The sequence below is a fragment of the Pagrus major genome, chromosome 6 (genome assembly GCF_040436345.1).
Source record: "Pagrus major chromosome 6, Pma_NU_1.0".
Taxonomy (NCBI): domain Eukaryota; kingdom Metazoa; phylum Chordata; class Actinopteri; order Spariformes; family Sparidae; genus Pagrus; species Pagrus major.
The window spans coordinates 22,150,251-22,173,996 of NC_133220.1; the positions used below are offsets into that span (position 1 = coordinate 22,150,251).

General features: G+C 38.2%; 1 protein-coding gene across 11 annotated transcripts; it reads right to left on the reverse strand.

Moving 5' to 3' along the window:
* Window positions 1-757: 757 nt before the first annotated feature.
* On the reverse strand, window positions 758-23,390 carry znf740a (zinc finger protein 740a). Of its 11 annotated transcripts, none has more exons than XM_073467600.1 (21): window positions 23,123-23,384; window positions 20,245-20,407; window positions 19,885-20,067; window positions 19,133-19,279; window positions 18,389-18,506; window positions 18,063-18,146; window positions 15,688-15,771; window positions 13,676-13,759; window positions 13,216-13,299; window positions 12,643-12,726; window positions 12,185-12,268; window positions 11,413-11,496; window positions 9,514-9,597; window positions 9,098-9,181; window positions 8,637-8,720; window positions 8,098-8,181; window positions 7,229-7,312; window positions 6,701-6,784; window positions 5,232-5,315; window positions 4,697-4,815; window positions 758-4,150 (listed from the first exon to the last, which is right to left on the reverse strand). In XM_073467600.1, exons 2-21 carry the CDS (start codon window positions 20,287-20,289, stop codon window positions 3,977-3,979), a joined length of 1,962 nt encoding a protein of 653 aa, XP_073323701.1. In that variant the 5' UTR covers window positions 20,290-20,407; window positions 23,123-23,384; the 3' UTR covers window positions 758-3,976. The 11 variants fall into 11 exon arrangements, with proteins under 11 accessions (XP_073323701.1, XP_073323702.1, XP_073323706.1 ...); XM_073467601.1 differs by having other exon boundaries at window positions 19,163-19,279; window positions 23,123-23,383; XM_073467605.1 differs by lacking the exon at window positions 8,098-8,181.
* Between the last annotated feature and the right edge of the window lie 356 nt (window positions 23,391-23,746).

The following is a 23,746-nucleotide window of genomic DNA, read 5'->3' on the forward strand; positions in this document are numbered from 1 at the left end:
TCAGAACAACGTCACAGAAAGTTTTGGTACACGAGTTGAGACACATGGCGGAAGAAAGTTAGCACTGAGTTGACTGTAAGAAACTGTTACCAAAGTTATTGTATCGTTTCCTTTGCACTTCTTTGTCACTCAAATACTGAAAACTGCTGTCAGTGTGTTCTTTAAATGATCTGAGCGACAGAAAGTGGAAAACCAGTAGGACCATCCGAGGAGTGCGTGAATGCAGCATTTGTCAGCAGCAATGGTGCGCTCAAATTGTGAGCCCACAAAGATAATGGACAGCTCTCTTATTCAATTACACCTGGGTGGCACCAAAGACACTAAACTAACCAGAGCAGATGCACCACTCTGATGTAATGAAACAATAAAAAAGGACACTAGACACTCACAGGATACTATGCAGGATTTGTAGGTTACTTGAGACGACCTTTTTTCAGCCTGTGAGAATTTGGGAGTAAGAAGTCCCAATATCGATATATCGGCTGTAATATGTGTGTATGTATGTATGCATGTCCCCACCATTTCTGAATTTACCAATTTCGGCCCCATATATACGCATAATTAGTTAAGAATGTGCCGAGACACAGAAAGAACTGGAACTTAACTGGAATTTACACACAAGAATAGGTCAATAAAATATATGTAACAAGGTTTTTTTAAATGTAGTTCAGAATAGTGTGAAACAAAAAATCTCATCTTTATCATGTTCTTGTGTGAGAAATAAAAACAGTCAACATAGCCAGTGAGCATACAGAAATCCTTTACAAATTCTTTTATTTCAGCATAATAGTAAGAAGCCTCTCCTCTGATTTTCATATACTTGAAACTAATTGGATCACAAGGGTACATATTAGTTAGCCCATTTTACAATAATCATTGTAACATTTTTTTAGGAAGTTATTCTTATGCACTCATTTTCCTACACAAAATAATCAATATCAAGATCCTATCTTAACTGAGGACCATAACTCTGCATGCAAGACTAATAAAGAAAACAACTAATCTGTGATAGCTACTGTTGCTGTTGTTCATCTAATACCATTATCAATATAATTTACTACAAATACCAGGGACGTCGTATAAGAAAGAAAACATTTTCTTGTGGTACTACTGCCTCTAATGTCAAAATTACCGAACATACTGGGCTCTCAACTGTACTGATCCAAATTGTTCTGTCCACCTTCTGTGTCAAGTTGAGGAGAAATAGGCTTTGTCTAAAACCTAAAATCTAGTACAGTCTGAAGGAAAAAAAAAAAATCTGTCTCTTTTTTGTCTTTTTTTCCTTTCACTCCAGTGTTTACAATTTCATCAGAATAAAAAAAGGTCCTTGAAACAATCATCGAAACGTGATGAGAAAGTCTCAGACAAATAAACCCTTGGATCTGTCTGAAAACAAATTAAACCTCAATCTTATAAACAAAATGATCTGAGACTCAAGGATTCTATTGCATTTTAACAATGAGATTGAGAATACTAAAAACAATAAATGACAAAAAGGTATTAACAAGTGACGTCAACTATATACTGTATTGCCCTTTAGCCACTTCACTATGTGCTCGTGCCAGCAGTATCCCTTCCACAGATTTCGAATAGTGTTTCAATCGCAAATCAAATGCATTTCTCAAACTTGGCCCCTTTGCTGCCACTGGGTTCTCCTTTATCTCATCAGAGTTATTTAAAACCGAATCCCACCTCTGTACACACTTGACCGTAACACAACTTGCCTTGATATCCATGGACCATTTAAAAAGAAATCTTCCAAATAATACTTTTGGTAAAATATCACATAACTCAGTAATCAGCTTCTTATATGTATTAAACACAAACTGTTGAGATAAAGCACACCGAGATTCCCTCTCCACATTCAGTCTGAAGCTTATCTGGAACTTTAAATAAAAAATAATAAAAAGAAAATGATCGAACTCCACTCCAGTGTGATCCAAATGAGACGCAAGTCTTCTGAAATCACCCTTGATGGTTTCATCCATCTGTTACTTGCTGTAACTTCAAAGGAGAGTTGATATGTACATGTATGTTCATCTTTGCAGACTAATCCTCCCAACCAGCACTGACATTTCTGGGTTAAACAGAAGAGTTAAGACCATGCTAGCTCTCCAGCAACAGTAAGGAGCAAGTTTGAGAAATGTCCCCAACAGGCAGCAGAGTGGACCTGCTGTCTGACCGTCAAAGACTTCCACACAGTACGATCAAAGTTCATCATAGGTAAAACAAATCGTTTGTTACAATATCATTTAGTACTACAATGATTATTTGTGTAACCGCACTTACTTAAGGCTAAACCCAATGACATGACAGACATCCATTATTACACACCAACCACATAATATTTGGATAAAAAGGCAATTGTTAGTGTGTAGTAGAGTCAAGCAAGTGTTGATTCTGCTATGGCCCGCGACCGGCCAAAGCACTGCAGTGGGAAACAAGTTAGCACTACTGACTTCTCACAAGGACCGTCAAACTCCCAAGGGGGCTCCTTAAGGATTACAGACTGCGTTACACTGTAATCAGTAACAATGATCCAACATATTCATCATCATCATTATCAGAAGACAACTTCTCTCGACAGGAGAACACATTAGTCTGTTTTAGCGCCACTGAAGCCATCACAATCCTGTAAATATGACAGCTTTAGGATAGAAAAAGAAAACATACCATGTTGATGAAAGGCTGTCTCGTCTTAGTAAATACATCTGATCCACGATAATAAACGGTTGAGCAAAAGGCAATTTAAAAAAAAGAAAGAAAAAGAAAAGAAACACACTAAGGCCACAAGATTTTGTATACCCCCGCTGATCTCACAATGTGAGAATCTGTACAAACAACATAATGGGACTTCTAGTGGCCAAGGATGTACGGACAGAGCGAGGAGAGACACTCTTCTGCCTAGCACTGGAGATCTCTGTATATATAAACAGTATATATACAGCTGAATGCACAAAAGCGTGACCCTCAGTAAGTGTGCCAGGACGAATTGCTATGGCTGCCATTTCCTGAGTCACCAGCATGTCACAGACCATGAGATGACCAGGTGATACTCCTGTGACTCTTCATGTGTGACACAGTGCCAGTCAACTGCAGGTTGCCCTGTCATCATCCACTTATCAACACTGTCTGATATTATTTTAATAAACACACTAAAAATGACTGATTTTTCCTCAGGATTTCACTGAAACCATATTTGAACCAATTTCTAATTTTCAGTTTCTTCCTGGCCCATTTTGTGCATTAAAAAACACCACTCAAGTCCCATAGTGAAATCATAACATTTAAAATTATTTACACAAAATAATGATCGAAACTGCGCCTCCCAAGTTGTTAAAGTCAGCAAAAACCTATTGTTTGAGTCATATTTAGACCAGATACTGCTTGTTGTGAAATGTTTAACACTAAGTTAGCTGCAAAACCGAGCAAGATCTGGTCTATATTACAACAGAGTGGTCTTCCTGCTTTACCTGGAAGGAAAGTTCAGTTTTACTAATTCTGACCAAAGTGATAATACAATTAAAGCAAAATGGGCCACATAAGAAAAAAATTAGAAAGAGGCTCAAATATGTTTCCTCACCACTTCATCCCATTTTGTTGCTAACACATCAGGATAAACAATACCCACTGCCCTACCCGAGTACCACCAAAATGCAGATATATTTGAACAACAATAAAAACTTCTCTTTTTTTTTTTTTGCAAAAATCAAATAGATTAAGTACAAAACAGGACCACTGTTCATCACAGAAAAGTCTCGTCTTTAAAAAAACGGGGGGAGGAAAGGAAACACAGTATAAAGTCAACAAAACAAAAACACAAATGTCCCTCTGTCATTAGTAATCCCCAAGACTGGAGCTGCAATGTCAGCCTGTGCTAGAGTGTGGCGTCACTCAGCACAGAGCTGAGAAGAAGAAGAAACCCTGTGGCTTGTCCCGTCTCTGGCGGTGTTGTGGATATAGGGGAGGTGGAATGTCAGACCGCCAGTCGACCTGGAGGGGGATGAAGGGGACTCCAGGTTGGGGGTGCGGGCGGGGGTTCTTGGGGGTATGGGCGTGGTTCGCAGCACGGCTGGTTCTCTACTTTGGCTACGCTGCGACCCTGGCACAACCGCCGATGCCGCAACAGCCGATCTGTCCGTGAAAAGTTCTTCAGAACACACAAATTGGACATGGTTAAAAATACAAGCAAATATGGAGGCAATTATATTTTATTGGTTGTAAAGACAAAGAAACAACAACAAACAAGTTTATTTTAAAAACATCAAGAAATCTATCTTCATATTTCACATTGAGAGTCACTGAGTTCATTTAAAATTGTCTGGGCAATATATCAACATTATATCCTGACATGAGACTTTATATAGTCTTAGATGTTGGACATCGTTATATCGTGGTATGGTAAAGTGTTGTCTTTTCCTGGTTTTGGAGGCTGCAATACAGTAAAGTGTTGTAATTTGTTACTTACCAGCCTGATCTACTCATTTCAATTTGTGCCTCTACCCACACATTACTGGTGATTATTTACTAAAAATCTCACCGAGTTATTATTTTGTGAAAGTACCAATAATCATCCTTGTAACATTGTCACAGTATTGGTAGAGGTAATTGGTCAAAAATATTGTCATATTTGATTTTGTTGCACAGTCCTACCGTTTATGAGTATTATATTAGGGGGCCTTTGCTTCGTACATACCTGCTGGCACCGTTCACACTGGTAAGGCTTCTCCCCACTATGGACACGCTTGTGTCTCTCAAGGTGGTAGCGCTGGATAAACCTCATATCACACATGTCACAAGCAAATGGCTTCTCTCCTAAAAGAGCACACAAATACACAGTCAATGCATCAATTTTAGCGTCTCGTACCAACAAACTGCGTGCACTTACTAATCTTTATTTGCAAACTATATTTCCAACACTAACAAAAAGTTGGAAAACAAACTGCCCTGTCAGTAAATTTCAACAGTGTAGTTTCAGCATCTGAAAATTAATCATCTAAAAAGGCCTCGTCATCAACTCATTATGTGTAGATCAGAGTGGAATTTCTTGTTTTCGTGGCCCAGATCTACGCAACATAGTGGCCCCAAAAAAACTGGGGCAAGTATTTTGAGGCTGGTTCAACATCCCATCAAATGACTTGACAATCCAAACTCGAGTTTGTTGTGACCCCGTTCTGTTGCAAGCGCCAGAGCCTTTCTCAGTAATGAGGGTACGGTAAAGGAACGCATACCCGTATGAGTGAGGCTGTGTCTCTCCAGGTGGTTACGCTGAATAAACCTCATGTCACACATGGAACAAGCATACGGCTTCACCCCTACACACACAGAGCAATATATTAGCCCTACCACCCACAAGAACATGAAATACAACTTTCAAGCTGACACTAGGACTAAAACACTTGCAGAGATAATAGCTCATCATTTCTTAGTGTGTAATGTGTTTATCCTTTTTTAAGACAATATGTTGAAATGTTCAGACATGCAACTAAGACCACAAGTTTAACTGTGAATAAAATTCAGTCAAATTCTAACAAAATGTGGAGCTAAACATGTCTGGTTTCAGAGCAAAAGCACCAAAATCTGTCGTATGTCCTGTGTGAGATTAACATTTAACATTGTTTGTTTTGACTGAATAAATATCAGTAACATCCTCACTTGTCACAACATCACCATCCTCTCACCTTCCATCTTGTATGCCTATATTTACGTCACAAAGATATTGATAAAATCACTTTTCATTTTAATTTTTTATTCTTTGTGTTAGAATTGACCCCGTTATTACTGAATATTAAACATAAGCATCATCTGTTTTTAATGTTACATGGTTTTTTCTCTCAAAATGCTTTAGAAAGTTAAAGATTTTGTAAGAGGCAATTTGTCAAGTGTCAAAGTCTATGTAATTGAATGTTATCATAGATGCAATATGAGGACAGTCCTGGTAGATTTAGCAGATTCAGAGTTCTGTGTCGATCTCTCAAAACGAGTCCTTTCAGACATTAATATTTTTTAGTAATGTTGATTTACAGATGGTTAATCAAATCCATGAATATTAGCCTTCAGGATTTCCACAAATAATCTGGACTAACTTAAAATATCTTTTTTCTTATCCAGATAACGTATCTAAATTGCATTTTCATACCAGATGTAAATGGGATAATAGGGCTCGCTGGCCAGGTATTAGCCTAACAGGGAGTGTGCAACACACGAGCATGAATGTATTATTTAGAAGTGGATACAGCGCAGCCACTCAGCCTTGCTATCGATTTTGCTCAGTGGCCACTCACGATATTGCAGCACAAATTCCCCTACCTCTTTCTATTAAGAATTTCTGATCCATGGAGGTTTTATATTTGTAAAACTTTCCTTGAGCGGTAAGTAAACCCACGAGCCATAACATATTTTTGGCTTATGCACCAGGCATGTTATTCTCACTCGACTGAATAGGCGCAATCTGGGTCTGGTATCCAGTTTATAACAAATCTCTGCACTCAAGACATTAATACTATCTGCCAACAATTCTGGAGGGCAACATTTATTTTTTGCTTAAAAACTTCACCTAGTTTTAAGTATAGGTGACAGAAATGTGAGCTGAAGAGTAAATTCTAGCAATTTACAAAACAGCAACTAACCTATAACTCATAGGACAATGAGCTAATGGTCATATATATAATGTGAGAAGGGCAGGTGCACGGACCCATACCCGTATGAGTGAGGCTGTGTCTCGCCAGGTGGTAACGCTGAACAAACCTCATGTCACACATGGTACAAGCAAAAGGTTTCACACCTAAACGCAGAGCATTAATACATTATTTTCAGGACTTTGGAATTTCTGTCACAATCCATCAATCAGTTATGTACTTTTAACATCTATTCACAATTGATGGGTTGTTAACCACTTTTCACTCGCTATGTTAAATCTTCCTAAAAGGATGCATGTGGAGTTTTTTTTCTCCAAATCCAATAAAGAATACATTAAACTGTGTTGATTGAATTTCAGATCCACAACTTAACACATCACATGAGCTGATGATGTCACAGTCCTGTATCCATTTACATGTAAAGACTTTAATGTTGCATTTACATACTTAATGCCTTGTTCAAGACAAATGTACAGCTAGTTCCTTTTACAGAATAACAATAACTGTCTCAATTAGCAGATCCTGTATCCAAAATAATGTTTAAGTACAGGCTGATCTCAGTGTCAAGGGTAAGGTGGGCGGACGCATACCCATATGAGTGAGGCTGTGTCTCGCCAGGTGGTAGCGCTGAAAAAACCTCTTGTCACACATGGTGCAAGCATAAGGTTTCACACCTAAACGCAAAGTAGCAATATTATATTACTTTACCTCCATGTCCATTCTTTACAAATGCATGCCTGAGCTAGTGATTATTAACCACACATTTGCCAATTCATGCACAGCAAAAAGATATGTCAGATGTGTCCTTCATGTAATATTTGTTGGTACCAGCAAAGACAACTAAACAGCTCATCGTTTTAGCTGTCACCAATCAAATGATTATTATTCTTCTACGTAACAATGCAATCATAACCCTTGCTTTTGTTTTCTCTTCAATTAATAGCCAATTGACTAAACTAGGATTAAAATCATGTCTAACCAAGTATTTTGCTCTCTCATTGTTTTTCAATGTAAAGATAAACAATTTAAGTAACTGAGCATCTCTCCACTAGTTATCATGCCTATTAAAGAAGGGCTGATGAAGTAAGATTTTCTGAAAAGCACTTTCTAAGAACTATGTTGATCAAAAATGCAGTAGAGTTTTATAGCACAAGATGAAGGCCAAATGTGTCAGTACTACTGGTGACTACCACATTTCTATCGTAATTTTCATTTAAAAATGTGCTTAATGTCCTTGAGGGCATCAATCATCATCATTCTTAGTAAAATGCATTAACCTACTTGGAGTAAAAGGTAACTTGACGCATATATTTGAAAGGTTTACACACAGCTACTAAATTGGCTAACTGAAAAATAAGACATCTGTGTTGAAACTGTTTGTGCTGCATATATTAGCACGATAAAGATTATGTAATAATGGCCTACAAAATGTGAGAAGGGCAGGTGCACTGACGCATACCCGTATGAGTGAGGCTGTGTCTCGCCAGGTGGTAACGCTGAACAAACCTCATGTCACACATGGTACAAGCAAAAGGTTTCACACCTAAACGCAGAGCATTATGGTATTATTTTCAGACTTTGTATATTTTGTGTTCACAATCCATCAATAAGCAATGTACTTTGAATATCTATTCAGAATTGATGGGTTGTTAACCGCTTTTTTGAAAAAAATTGTTTTGTAATTTCCATTTCAAGAAATTCATGTTTTTAATGGTTGTTTTTTCTCCAATCCCAATAAAGAATACATCAAACTGTGTCAACCAATTCTCAAATCCACAACTTAACACATCACATGAGCTGATGATGTTGCAGTCCTGTATATCTTTAAACAGTAAGACTTGCTTTAATGTTGCATTTATACACAAGATGTAGGGTAGGCTTGATCAAGAAATCACTTTACTGATCAGTTTAAGAGAGCACTGATGGCTGGCTCTGTATCTAACTTAATGTAATTACAGTCTGATCTCAGTGACATGGGTAAGGTGGGCGGACGCATACCCATATGAGTGAGGCTGTGTCTCGCCAGGTGGTAGCGCTGAAAAAACCTCTTGTCACACATGGTGCAAGCATAAGGTTTCACACCTAAATGCAAAGTAGCAATATTATATTACTTTGCCTCACTTTCCATTTTAATAATTTAGGACTCAAATTCTACGCTATTGGTTATTAACCACACAATTGCCAATTCATGCAAAAACACAAATCTCTTTTTTCAAATGTTCTCTCCATGATGTCTTTATCTATTTCATAGTGTTGTAGTTAGCAACAAACATTAAGGAGAACAAAATAATGATTTACAGTTATCCTGCTCAACTGATGAAGGCTAACATCAACAGACTATGAAACCTTGTTGAAACTTCCTACTTCATTCTGATATTTCCCTTAAATGTAACAGGCATATAAATGTGCACTCTGATCTCTAGAACTGAATGTCATGGGCACGGTGCACGGACCCATACCAGTATGAGTGAGGCTGTGTCTCGCCAGGTGGTAACGCTGAAAAAACTTCATGTCACACATGGTGCAAGCATAAGGTTTCACACCTAAACGCAGAGGATCAAGAGAATTATTTCTGTCTCTCTGCATTCAAGAGAAAATTACTATATCTGCACTCCAATCTGGACTAAATTGATAACGGTGGTTAATAACCAATGACATACCCTAAAATTACTTACAAGGGCACAATATGATATCATAAGATGCTTGTTTCAATCTAAAATCCAGTTACACAACACAACACATGAGATGATGGTGTCATCTATTTGCTATTACACTTAAATACTGTGTATAAATACAGATATTTCAGACTAGATCAAGCATACAGATGTTGCAGCATCCTAATCTTGTTACTGGGTTATGATTGGCTGACGCATACCCATATGAGTGAGGCTGTGTCTCGCCAGGTGGTAGCGCTGAAAAAACCTCTTGTCACACATGGTGCAAGCGTACGGCTTCACCCCTATGCACACAAAGTACCAACTTTAGCATAAAAACACTCAACTGCCAAAAATGATCGACATTAAACTTTACTAATTGCTTAGTAAAGTTTGTTTGCACTCATCAGCGCTTTGTTTCCACTGGAAATTCCAGCATGCTTCAAAAATCAGCCACTCCAATTGGAAATCACATCCGTTTAAAGATAAACTGTAACTGCTAAAGGTCTAAGGCCAAAGTTTGAATCAGAAAATTTGAGGGTTAAAGAGTAGAAAGCAAAATTAACTTATCTTCAAACCTAAAAACCATATTGAATGACCAGACAATTAAACGGGGCGAAACCCGAGTCCCTAGTGGACACATTCCAACTAGCACAATAGAAAGTTTTTCACACTATGCCAATAGGGGGTTGTGTTCACATAATTTCAACATACTGCATACAGATTTTTGGAATAGATTGTGAACGTAAATACTTCAATTTTAGCAACGCTGATTGCAGAGAACAGACAATTTTAGGCAGTTGGCAAACAACTATGCAGAACACATTAAGATTGGACATTCGTTTACAGAGCAACTCATGTGATTTAACTTAAAACTGATTTTTATTAATATTGCTCTGAAAACCATTATACTGAATCAAACTTATGATTTTATCAAAAATAATTATATCTGTAATATAAAAGCAGACTGACAATATAAACAATAACTTTACAGAAAACTCGTATTAGATATGATAGACAATGCAAGTAAACTATTCATAACAGAGGATTGTTATTTTCTCACCTTTACTTCAATTTGAAATGACACAATGACTAAGCTGTGTGAGCAGTCAGCTACAAATTTGCATGGACTGATTTGTTTCCTTCTGTGTGAATTTTAACCTAAATACAAAGAATTAAATCACATTCACATCAACTGAGACCCTACATAGTTTTTTTTTTTTTACCTACAGGTCTCTGTTCTCTACCAGGCCATATTCTCCAAACATACTCCTTCATTATGAATTTGTTAATCATTTCCACAATTGTTACATAATATTAATAATAATAATAATAATAATAACAACAATAACAACAACAGGACACAGACTCATGCGTCGTTACATGAAAAAAGCTGGAGTCTTTATAATGGGAGCTAAAGCCAATCTGTAGACAGGCACAAACACGCCTGCAGCTGCTTCACAGTAAACACCTTCTTTTACCCAGTTTTGGGTGAAGGAGAAATGGACTTTTTAAACTTTCCTACTTTATATGTATTTCATGCATTTATGAGAATCTGGTTGCTGTTTTTTTTTTTTTTTTTTTAAATATTTAGGCAAAAAATAGGATTCATGTTTGTGCTACAAAACATATTTTTGCACTTTTGTTTTTCACAGGATAGATTCATTGAGCAGTCAACTATTGGGCTGACTGCTCAATGCTGTACTGTGTCAAAGAATTATTTCTAGTTACAACTGAGCTGATAAAAAACAAAAAAAGTCAGAAAATGAAACTTGGTCTGTAATATAAATCATCTAAACATTAAAAACACATCTAACATCCAGAAATGGACTGTTTTAAGCAAAACAGCTGAATAAAACTGAAAAGAGTGGTGTTGGCATTTATGCCTCATGGTCATCATGTCATCTCATATACAAAGTATGGGTGGAAGTATTGTTATGCAAGTGCTTATGAAGCTCCTTGCAGATGCTACATGAAACATTAGCACTTGTCAATATAGTGACAGAAAGCAATACAAACTCGAGTTTGAAGCAGCCATGTAAACATTAATGTGTAGCGCATGCATGACCGAAGTCAAGGGAAGAGAGGGTCATGGGTAAAAAAAACAAAAGAGGACGTACCCGTATGAGTTAGACTGTGTCTCTCCAGTTGATAACGTTGTATAAACCTCATGTCACACATGGTGCAAGCATACGGCTTCACCCCTAAACAGAGCACAATAATGTTAGATGTATTCAACACACATATGAAGTTCATGAACACTAAGATTTTAAAAGATATAATGAAATGCTTTCACATTGTTTATTATTGCATGCTTTAATACAACCAAATTTCTTTTAGAGACATTACACAAAAAAGAGTCTAAGATCCTGCAGATGTCAAGAGTAAAGGTGCATCATCGATTAGGCAGAAACAGGGCTTACACGCTGCAGTTTGGACCAACTTGAGTAATATTCAGTCATCCTGCAAACAAACTGTTGATGGCAGGAACCCATTTCAATTTAATTTCAATGCTTTTTCAAGATATCCCTGGTTTAAGATGCACCACTTTACTTAGGTTTAGAGAAAAATATCCTCTTTTTCTTGACATTCTAGACTAGTGAAGCCTGCATTTAAACACTTTTTAGTGTAATGTACCTTTCAATTGATATGTAACACAGTACTCAACAATACACATGCAACAGTACCATTGAAATGTTCACAAAAACTAACAGAGAGTCACTTTTTCAGTGGACAGTTTTCCAACAAAGCCTAAAAATTCTGTTAAACATGTTTTGAAGGGGACATTAATTTACCAACAATGGCATAGTTATGGTATTGTATATAAATCATGTGTAGGTTGTTTATATAAAAGGTTTCATAGTGAAAGGGGAACAATTAATTCAAGCATACCAGTATGAGTGAGGCTGTGTCTTGCCAAATGGTAACGCTGGAAGAACCTCATGTCACACATGGAGCAAGCGTATGGCTTCACCCCTAAACGCACACAGTACCAAACTTTAGAAAATGTTCTCATGAACTATGTACACAGAATATGTCATTTTACATACAGTAATCAGTGTTATGTCATTACAAAGTCTCTAGTATAATCATGGCCAACCAGTGCGAAACATAAAACACATTAAATGAGTACTGTCAACCCTAACAGCAGTTATTAAATACAATGAGTACAGTATTAAATGAAAAAGATCTACTCCATCTTAAACCCAAACCTTTCAAAATCAAGAGCATGAACTGAGTATGACAAATTAGTTTGCTTTGTATCAATGTACTCTCACAGGTAGGCACACAAGGGCAAATATCTACAACCCCTGATACTGTCAAGTGAGAGGGATAAATAAAATGTATACCCGTATGGGTGAGAGTGTGTCTTGCCAGGTGGTATCTCTGGAAAAATCTCATGTCACACATGGAGCAAGCATATGGCTTCACCCCTGCACACACAGAGCAAAATATTTTGTAAAAACAACACAATGAACTGAACAGGACACACTCACTTATATTATGTATCCAGACATGCTAAAAGCAATGGCACCAATATGATGTTATACTAAATGCATTTCGTTAACATTTCCTAATCTGTCAATATCCCTGAAAGAAGGACCTAAAAATAACAAGTTTTTGTGGAACTTTTTAATGCCAACATGCTTTGCAAAGGTCTAAGAAGTCAAGGTGTAATTTACAGGCACTGCATTGAAGTGCCAATAGAGGTAACCTGGGAAATGCTGTCCAAAGTAGTGGCTCACAAGTAGTAGTTAAAAAACTGAAAGACACTTCTCCAACATACCCTAACAGTTCAAACTGCTTGATGCCTATTATGAATATTTTTTAAAAACCTGACAAAAATTCATTCTATAAACATTGGAAACTTCAGCAAACTGGGTATTTGGGCTCTAAAGTAGCAAAGAAGGGTGAACCCATACCCGTGTGAGTGAGGCTGTGTCTTGCCAAGTGGTAGCGTTGGAAAAATCTCATGTCACACATGGAGCAAGCGTATGGCTTCACCCCTACGCACATAAAAAGTATGTAAATATAAAGCTAGAAACAGAAAGATAAGTGTCAACACATAACCATCAACTGCAAAATTAGAAGTAACAAAGAAATAATTGCAGAAAAAAGTAGAGCATTCAGCGGGGGAAAAGCTGAAGTTGTTTACATTCAGGTGCCCCATTATGTGTGCATGTATTTACATCCAGAGCTAAAAATGTTTTGTACTTGACTAACCTAATACATGTCTGGATACATCTTTATGTTTCTGAATAAGAATATTTGAAGCTGGTGGTCATTTTAGACAAGCTACACCTCTGTTTACACTGCTGTGAGTTGAAAAGTTAAGGCACTAAATCACCACTATCTAATGAGCTAGGGTAAGCAGACGCATACCAGTATGAGTGAGGCTGTGTCTTGCCAGATGGTAACGTTGGAAGAACCTCATGTCACACATGGAGCAAGCGTACGGCTTCACCCCTACATACACAAAGTATCAACATATTAGCTACGACGTTCCTTCAGCATCAAAGGAAAGCATCATTCACAGGCATTAAATCACTCGGACCTAGCAGACATTATACATTCCAGTCAAGCTTCATGCGAAGGGGTGAACTGTTTTACTTCTAATTAGAAAGGTGTCTTCAGTTATGGGGAGCATTCATTTTCAAATAATCTGTATCTATAGGACATCGTGAAACAAAAGCAGCAACAGGATATACTGTGAGCCAAGCAGGTTTTAAACAAGACATACTGTACATGTCAGCAGCAAGGTAGCAAAGAAACGTCTAAGACGGTGATCACACTGGTCAGCTAAAACGTTAGCAAACGTCTCCACTGTCCACTATTATGAGTGTCGACAACATGTTTCAGGATTTTGGAGAGCGTATGTTGCAACTTAAGGCAAGTCAAAATTGGTTTAGTCTGTATAGTGCACATTGGTTCAATTTATGGTAGCATGGTGTGTTTTACTTTCAAGTGTTACAAATGTGCTTGTTACTAGCACTCCAACGTGATGAGTCTCAACTTTGAAAAGCTTCCAATCTGATCTCCGCCATAAACTCACAGCATAAGTACCTGCATGAGCAACTGTGCAAATATAAAACATTAATATTGATTTAAAAAGCCAGACAATTAAAACTAAGAAACATGAGCTGTGCAGCCATTAATATGCATGTATAATAGGTGTGGACATCAAAGGACTATTCCCATAATATACCATGGCCCAAGTTTATCAGCTACTTGCGTATGGCTGGATCAGACAGTGGATTAACATACAATTTTACCCACTGTCAAATATGAACAAAAACTAAAAATTATTAATAATTCATTTAAGTTTAACACTCTATTGAAGCCATGCACGATTTGTGTCTGTGAAATTACATGTTGTTCTTAATACACTGTGACCAACCAGGCCCATCTCCTATATTGCAGCTATGGCACCATGTCGCTTCATTCAAAAATAAGTCCATTTATAATAAATATGGTATTTCAGTTAAAACACGACAGGATACGCGAAACATGTAGAACTAATGTGCCCTATAATGTGTGATAGCTAACAGACAGCTTTCTCACTTTAGCTCTGCTAAGATGATAAAGCACCAGTAACAATATCTTCAGATAATAGCAAATACATTGTAAAATAAGTTAAGAGTAAATTCTGTTGAGCAGCAATGGTACAAGAGGGATAATACACTTTGAGGGGTCCACAGGAGCTATTTTAGTTCGTAGCAGGTGTCATGTAGTTATAAAGCACATTACAATAAAAAGCCCATTATTGGACATGTTAAATATCGGGCCATGTAAGAGAGGTGTTGATTCAACCCTACAGAGGCCCTATAGAGGCTATTGTTTCAACTCCTGGACTGTTTCTGTATTTTGTCCACCCAATTCAGCAAAAGATTTATGTGTTTATTTGCAGTAGGATTAATTGCAGGGCGTTTACATTAAATTGCATTATACAGGTATTACTATTTCTCTGGTATTTCAGCCTTCAGTTGTTATTTTATAAATAAAATGAAATATTTAAAAAAAAAACACCTTCATCACTTGTAGGTTTCTGTACATTTTGAACAGATCTTACAGTTAGGACCCCTAATTATGGGATTTGTAAATTTTATGATTTGCAAAGTTAAATACTACAAGACAATTTTAAAATTCTGTTTCACACTTAATAAGATCAGCAATAAGTCCAACATTTTAAAGGGTGACTGTTTGATTTTTTCATTTTTTTTTTTAGATACAGGGTTGTTTTGGGTGCACACGTTTGCTTGATTGTCATTTATTTGTTTTTTCTTACTGTGTATGTTTTTTGTTTCCAACCCTCTCTTGAACTCTTGGTCTCAGTGAGACTACCAGATTAAATAAAGTTTCTTAACTTGAACTGGGTACGGTAAATGGACGCATACCCGTATGAGTGAGTCTGTGTCTCTCCAGGTGGTAACGCTGGAAAAACCTCATGTCACACATGGAACAAGCGTACGGCTTCACCCCTACACACACACAGAGCATAAGATTATTAGCTATTCAGCCTATCAGGTGAAAATGTGGAGGGAAAAAAAAAAAAAAAATCACAAAATTCATCATGTGGAGAACACAAAGAACAGATGCAGTGTTTTTACAAAGAACAACTGCTTACTCAAGCCACTGAGATATTGGAATAAAATTATATATTTTATATACATTAACCATGCCAACTGAGTTGGGTAGATTTGGTCAACATTAGTTTAGTATTAATGCATTTCCTTTGGTGAATACTGGGGCAGTAGTCAATAACTGAAAAGTGATTAGATTGGAAGTTGACTTACCCACAGCATACTTCTTAAACAATGAAAAACAAAGAATTGTGTAAAAGGGTGCAACGCAAATACTGACACTATGCAAATGTTATCAAGTCCTAAATGTTCATTTAATGTAAACAGTTAAGAACATAGTCCTTTGATGTCCATGCAGTTGTTTTCACTGATAAAGTAATAATTACATACCAAATGATTAAAAATAAATCTTGCATGTTTTTTTGCGGCCTGTGCTTGGAGGCTTTCACATACATACACTGGGGTCCACAAGTTCGAGTCCACTATCAAAAAGTCTTGTTTTTTACAGATCTATTTGTTGTCATCATTTAGCGAAGCATATAACTGATATTGTTTGTTTTTATCAGTTGATTCATGAATATCTTATTCAGTACTGATACAAACCTACATTGTTGACTTGAAAAGTCACATAACCTGACCAGTCCAATAAGCAGCACAGGCATTCTTTGCAATAAATGGTGTCAATTATTGTGGTCTTTTAATGAATATGGTCGCTCATGTGTCATTATTGCTGGTGCTTTAATGCTGAGTTTCTAACTTTAACATACTCTCAACTGGTCTGTTAACATTGAGGTCCCAACAATGTGGAGCCGAGTGGTTCTCTGTAGTAAAAAAGTTCCCCAACACAAGTGTGCTTTCAAAGCAAGAGTTGTACAGGTCCATTCTGAGTGACTTTCTGAGGTCAAATCATCCAGACATGGCAGACTGTTAGAATAAAGTGGCTAGCATGCTTCAAAAGAAGTGCTTGTCAGATGGTGGAACAGTGTGGGTGGTCAGATGTGGTCTGTTGCACTTGTGACCAGAACCAGCTGTGACATATCACTGCCCAATAGTACATTGTGAAGCGTTGTACTGCACAATGTTTACAGAGCATGCAGCAACTGCTAGACAGCAAAACACACAGGTTTATTAGTCTGGGTGTGGTCAGTCTTTAAGGTGACCACACCATTAGCTCTTGGCTTGACTTGGTTTGACTGAGAACAGCAGCCAAGCACAGCAGGGATTTGCATCTCCATTACAACAGGGCTACCTGCTCGAAGGTGCGTCTTTTAACTGATGACATGCTAGTCTTGCGTTAATCACATTTAATAGCATCTTCACTCACTGTGGCACTTTGGGAGCCAGCTACTTATCATCATGGGTTTTCAGGCTGTTGTTACAATTTTGGACAGGACAACGAAATTGATTGAGAAGAGGAGGCTACCATTCATCCCTGGATGATGACAAACCCCATTTGAAGTCAATTTGGTGCTTTTAAACTGGTAATGGAAGTGCAAATCAACATGCCATGGTTTGTTTGGTGCACAAACAGAAGCAACAATGGATAAGCCCACATGTAAAGACCAGTGTATCGAGCTGACATCTTAGAAGGACCCAACAGCATTTCCATGAACACAAATTCAAATGAACAAAAGATCTCCCAACAAGTCAAAAGGATGGACAGAAAGCGGGCAAGAAACATATTTAAGTATCACAGTCGAACACAGGAAGAAAGTTGTTTTTACAGATGAATCAAAGTTTCAATTTGCAATACAAGTTCATGACACCAGAGCTCACCCCACCTAACACTCTGCAGACAGGGAATCTCAAATGCTTCAACAATTCTATAACTGATGCTGGTCAATATGTAAAGCTGTGATGAAGGAAAATAATGAACATTAAAAAAATAAATAAATAAATACATTTTTAGCATGTATGTTACAACAGTTTTTAATAGTGGACTCGGGACCATTGGACCACACTGTATGATATCGCCTTCTGTAAATTTTTCCTGGTGTTAGGGGACCAATATTTATAAGACAAATACTGTGTTTTATGTTTTAGGCTGAACAGATTTTGGGGGGGGTGGCTTTGTTGGAAATTACTGTCCACAGACAAAATGAACCCTGAGCATCTGTCCATTGATTCAAGTGACAGACTACAGATGTAGTCCGATTTATGTAATATGGGTACGGTTGAAGGACGCATACCCGTGTGAATGAGGCTGTGTCTCTCCAGGTGGTAACGCTGAATAAACCTCATGTCACATACGGCACAAGCATACGGCTTCTCCCCTAAACCGAAGAGCACCAGTTTTAGTTAAAGTCCCCACAGATACCACCAATTAGCTGTGAGGCAAAAGCTATTACCAAACAAGGCTTTTAAGCAGGCCATTGCAAAACCTTACAGTTGCTGCACACTCCTAGATTCAGTCCAACTCAAGCTTTCAGGGCCTCTTTCAACAAATGATTCATGTAATCAGGCATTAAAAGCTGTTTTGGCTTAACTGTTAAGTTGTTCCAAGCATGACCCATACCTGTATGAATGAGGATATGTCTCTTCAGGTGGTATCCGCTCCTAAATGCTCCGTAACAGTGATCACAAATAAAGTTTTTCTGCACTTTGGATGATGGACCATTCTCATCTCCTGTGCCCTAATGAGGACAGTAAAGAATAATGGTTCAATGTTTGTTTCAAATGCCTGCTCAACAGTCCCCTTATGACCTAAACTGAGATACACTGCATTCTACCACAAACATAACAGCACAATCATACATACACACACACACACACACACACACACCCACCCACAACTGCTCAGAACCCGGTGAAAAACTAAAACTCAATTTTCGTGTTCACTTTTAATGTTTATCTTTTCTAAAACCCAAACGATCAAGACACGAAAGTTTGTTTCGTTGTTTTTACTACATGTAATTAACATTTGAATTGAGAAATACCCCACAGTCCCTTCCAATGGCCTAATGCCCTCATGTTACTGCTCCCCCTGTTATGCACACAACTGCAGTTATTGTGCTCCGCTTCGCTCTGCTCCCCTCCCCCTCTTTCCTCTCTAGAGATCCTCCACCCCCTCCACATCTTCCCTGAACTCCTCCCCCCACCCCCACACATACACACGAACCACACATGCACACATGAAGGCTTAAGTAAAGTTAAATGCTTAAACAAAAAGGTGTGGAAGCTGCTAACGGCAAATTTTATGTAATGAGGAAAAAATAAACATGCACAGACCATTCCCTATTTAGCAACCACAGCCACTGACCTTCCCACCCCTTCCCTCTTGTTCTCTCACTTTACAGGGCGTAACTGATTTCCTGTTCTTTTTTTTCTGCTGCATGTCCTCGTTGGCCCTCATCTCCTTCTCGTCCAGCAGGCGGGGAGCTTGGAATTCACCTTCCTTCCGGATAAGCTACAGAGCCAGAAAAAAAGTCAATTATTTCCTAATTTTAAACCTGTTTGCTTTAGAACTAAAAACAGAACCTCTGAACAGAACTCAAAAGTAGGGATAAATGTGAAGCTATATTATGTGAATGGTTTTGCATCTGACAGAAGAAGCCAGTGTTAAATAGTGCGGGATTGTAAATTTAATTTTAGTAAAACCGACACGAATCCAAACAGTTTGAATAATTCCTAAAGTGTTGTCCATCTGAAACAAATATAAATTTGAATAAACAAGAAAACTGTCAAAGGCCAATAGGATAAGTGTAGCCCCTGAAACTGTATCCTTTCACCTTTGCATATAACTTGGCAGTAATTATGTCAATGGGTTTTCTACCCATAAAGCATGAATACCATTAGCTCATATTCCAATCTAGAAGTTTAAACAACACTAAAACAAGAAGTGGGGGTTGTTTTAAAATAGAATAAATCACAAAGAGTGCATTTAGAAGGAAAATCCTCCTACAGTGAAAGTTACAAATCCATAAAGCCAATTGGTTCACACCCTCCACAATAATAAAAGCATAGCATGTAACAGCCACATTTCCACACTGCATTTCCCAAGTGGGTCCTAACCAGGGGTGGACAGCTCATTCCAGATGGGAGGATCATGTGGCTCTGGGGACCACGGTCAGGTCCCTCCCGCTGCGGTGGTGCATGGCCAAGTGGAGCCATCATCTTTTTGGGCGGAGCAGCCATGGAGCTGGCCTGCATCAGGGCCATACTGGAGAGGACAGCCTCGCAGCCAAGCAGCCCCGCCTGCGAAGAAAAAGAATGGAGAGCAACTCTTTAACAACCATATAAAAAATGTCAAGACAATTTGAAATGATCTGCATCTCAGACAATCCTGCCAGTCATCAACGACAACATCCTGAGTGACACAAGTATTCAAGTAAAAGTTATTTGTGTAACCACTTTGGTGTTTTCAAAACAAACCCATTTCATATGGTCGCGGACTGAGCTGCTGGGCAGATGTGACATTGTTGTGGTGTATGTGAGCGCAGGGACAGGGGTGGGGACAAGGTCATCCAGAGATCCGTCAGTCAGGATGGTCGGGCTGGTGGGAAGCCACACCCACCTCACTCATCTAGCATTAAAACTGAGGAAGAGGAGGATGTGGATGAAACAGACACAAACATTAAATTACTGCATCACCCCCTCTGTTTCTCATTACATATTCCACTAAGTCCAGTTAGATGGTCATCACACAATATAATAAATATTTTTCATTTGTACAAATAAACTAAGTTAATAGATTTAGCTTTATTTTTGTTTTTAGACATTAGTCAGTATACTTACCATTAAAAAAACTGACCATAAACAGAGTTAACTGGTTGTAGCCGCAAATTCTATTCAGCATATTTCGCTTATAGCAAAGTTTTTTTTCCTTTTGGAGCCCTGTTGGCTGACATTGGTTTGCAACTTCCACAATTACTTGCTCCTGAATAAGCCCTACATATGATAATCATCCCATAACCAAGCTGTGGTTTATACTACAACTTCAACATTCAACCTATTTTACTGCAGTGACACACGGAGAGAGTAAAGAAAAAAAACACTGAAGGTCTTTCTTCAAGGCAACAGGAATAACATTTTCTTGCTAGGTATTGATCGCCTCTCTAGCTGATTGTCATTACACTGGACTGGAGGGTAATTCAAGTCAACTCGTCTGGTATTCTCAAATGTTAAAAGACATTCAGGGGGAAATCTGCTACATATTTTTTGGTCTGTACAACAAAAGTCTGTGACTTGTACTTTGCATGACATGAAAACATGAAATGCTGTTTTTGAAGTGATGTTAGGCTGCTGTAAATGATTAGGTATTTTCTGATCAGTTTTGGCTTATAAAAAACAACACACTTTTATACCATTCACAAGTTAAATGATTGGCGTTTAATACTCATGACACGTGTGTTAGCGACAACTGATTTGAGGGCATTACGATTGTCTCACACTGTGCTTCAGGGATGTATGAAATTGTTTGCACAGTGAATACATTTTGCTCTATCACTACTGTGTTTTGTCATCACCAATAGTTTTAAGTGGTAACACTTCCTTGCTGAATGCATAACCACTAAAGCAAAAGGAAGTACAATCAAACTCTGCTTTTAGGAATCAATAAGTGTAATCAAACAGCACATTTCTTCTTATAAATCTGGCACCTATTTGGATTCACAACCAGTTATCAATGTATAACATTAGATAAAAGCTTCATAAAATACAGAACAAAATTATATAGAACAAAGAACGACTGTTGTACAGTAAAAGCCAGATTTTTTTATATCCAGGTGTAACCGAGCAGTGTAAACCTAAGCAAAAACTCAAAATAGTTCGGCGTAAACAGCTTTTAGTACTTTGCATGCTGCTATTAAATAAATAAAGGCTCATATGCAAAAAATCACATCACCAATATGTAAAATATGATTAATTCAAATGTCTCATTTGCAATGAATTGGATTTTAACTTTAAATAGGGCGATAGGTTCTGTAGTATAAAGACATATTTAGATGACATGAAAGTCATAAGAATAAAAAAATATACAGAAAGAAGCAGTAAATGAAGTGTGAAAAAATAATGAATGTGGGGGAGCAGAGTTAATTAGTTTAGGCTGCGAGTCGGTGTCTGTTGTTTTCATGAGTTAAAGAAAACCCACATTTCGGATTAAAATAAATACTTTCACCTGGTACAGCTCCAAATTAAAATTGATTTTTCAAAACAATTAAAATCCCCCATATATCAACCTTCTGTTTAACAAATGTCGAAAGCCTTTGTAAAACACTGTGAAAGCGGTTTGTATTTCTACATTTACTTTTGAGGGGGAATGCAAACGCTAACATTTACCTACTGGGCTGTAAAACTCATGCAGTTACATATATTTAAGCAAACTAAAGCTCTCCACACATGCTCATCTTTTCCACTTAATCGTACGTTTTTCATTCTGACATGCCACTTATCAAGTAACAGTTACATTACGAGGAGGCCGTGAATTTACCTGAAGAAACACTGCGTGTGTAGTGTTAGTTTAAGTAAATCATTACGCTTGCGTGCCATAATAAAGGTTAGCGGTGGCCAGATGGATGCAGAGATCTGCTTTGACGCTACAGCGCTGTCGCCATTGGCGTTGTTGGCTAGCTAACGTTGCTAGGAATACAGACAGCTAGCGTAAATCATTGGCTAACGCTAAATAAAAGACAACAGCGCTGCGTCGTAGAGTTAGTTTTTAGGCTGCCTTTGTGTTAGTAGCCAAAAGAGGAAATGCCACACCTCGAACATAATGTAGTTTTAAGAAATAAATATGTGCTTTTTCTGCACTGACTGAGTTGGCCTTCGCACTACCACCCAACCTAACGTTAGTTTTGCTGATGTTGAACAAGCTGGCTAACATCAGCTAGCCAGCAGCTAGCTGCTCGCTGGCGCCCTCGCCCACTGAAATGTTAGTAATCGAACATTTTTCAGCCCACCTGGTTATCAGTTTGATACGGTAGCTTTAAGGAGAGTATCTATCTCGCAGACTGGACCAAATGAGCGTATCCACCATATGATAACGATATAAGACACAAGCTCAACTCGCTCAAGACAAGATTGAGCGATAAAGACATTCGTGATGGCCGTCGCTGCGAGTGCCTCCCCCTCTCGATGATTAAGCTAACGTTTGTTAGCGAGCTAGCAATGGCTAACATTGACGCTGTAATATTAGGAAAATCCTGCTGCTGCCATTTCCGAGCATGCATATCTACACACGAAACCGCAGACCACTGAATGCACAGTCAAAAGGCACCGAGCATCGAAGAAAAATCACAAGATATTTATCTACCTTTGAGCTCCACTCGCCCGACGTTTTCAAGACCGTCTAGTTTACAAACACAGGAAACGCCACAGGATGTCACCCACTCCCCCACACAGCAGCAGCACAGCCTCCTCAAGCGAAGAGAAAAGGGTCATCTTCTTCTAACCAGCTCCCCGGGAACAGAGAGCTCTTCGCCTCGGAAAGTGCGAGCAGAAATCTGTTTTCTTAATCCATTTTTATATCGTCGTGGACATTTTTTTTTTCACGCCTCCAGACGGTTATGTCGACATATGTTGTTGTGGAGGATGAGCCCCTCGCTCAGTTTGTAGCGGATTCAGACGACGACTGAAAAGACGCAGATGAAAAGAAGGAGTGGACACAGAAGCGACTGAAAACAGGGACGAGCTGTCCGCAGATATCGGTGGCTTTAGTGCCCCTGTGCCCTGTCTGAACTGCCCCTCAGGCCAAACACATAACAATAATTATTATTACAGTATGAGTGCTATTACTGAAGCCATTAAATGTTTTATTCTTACAGAGCAATTAATGATGTAAGACAGCGCCTCCCCAGCTGCCATTTAACAGGCGGTGGCGTCATCATCAATTGTGTCAGGATGGATTTGTTTGAAAGCACTTTGCTCCTTTGTGTTT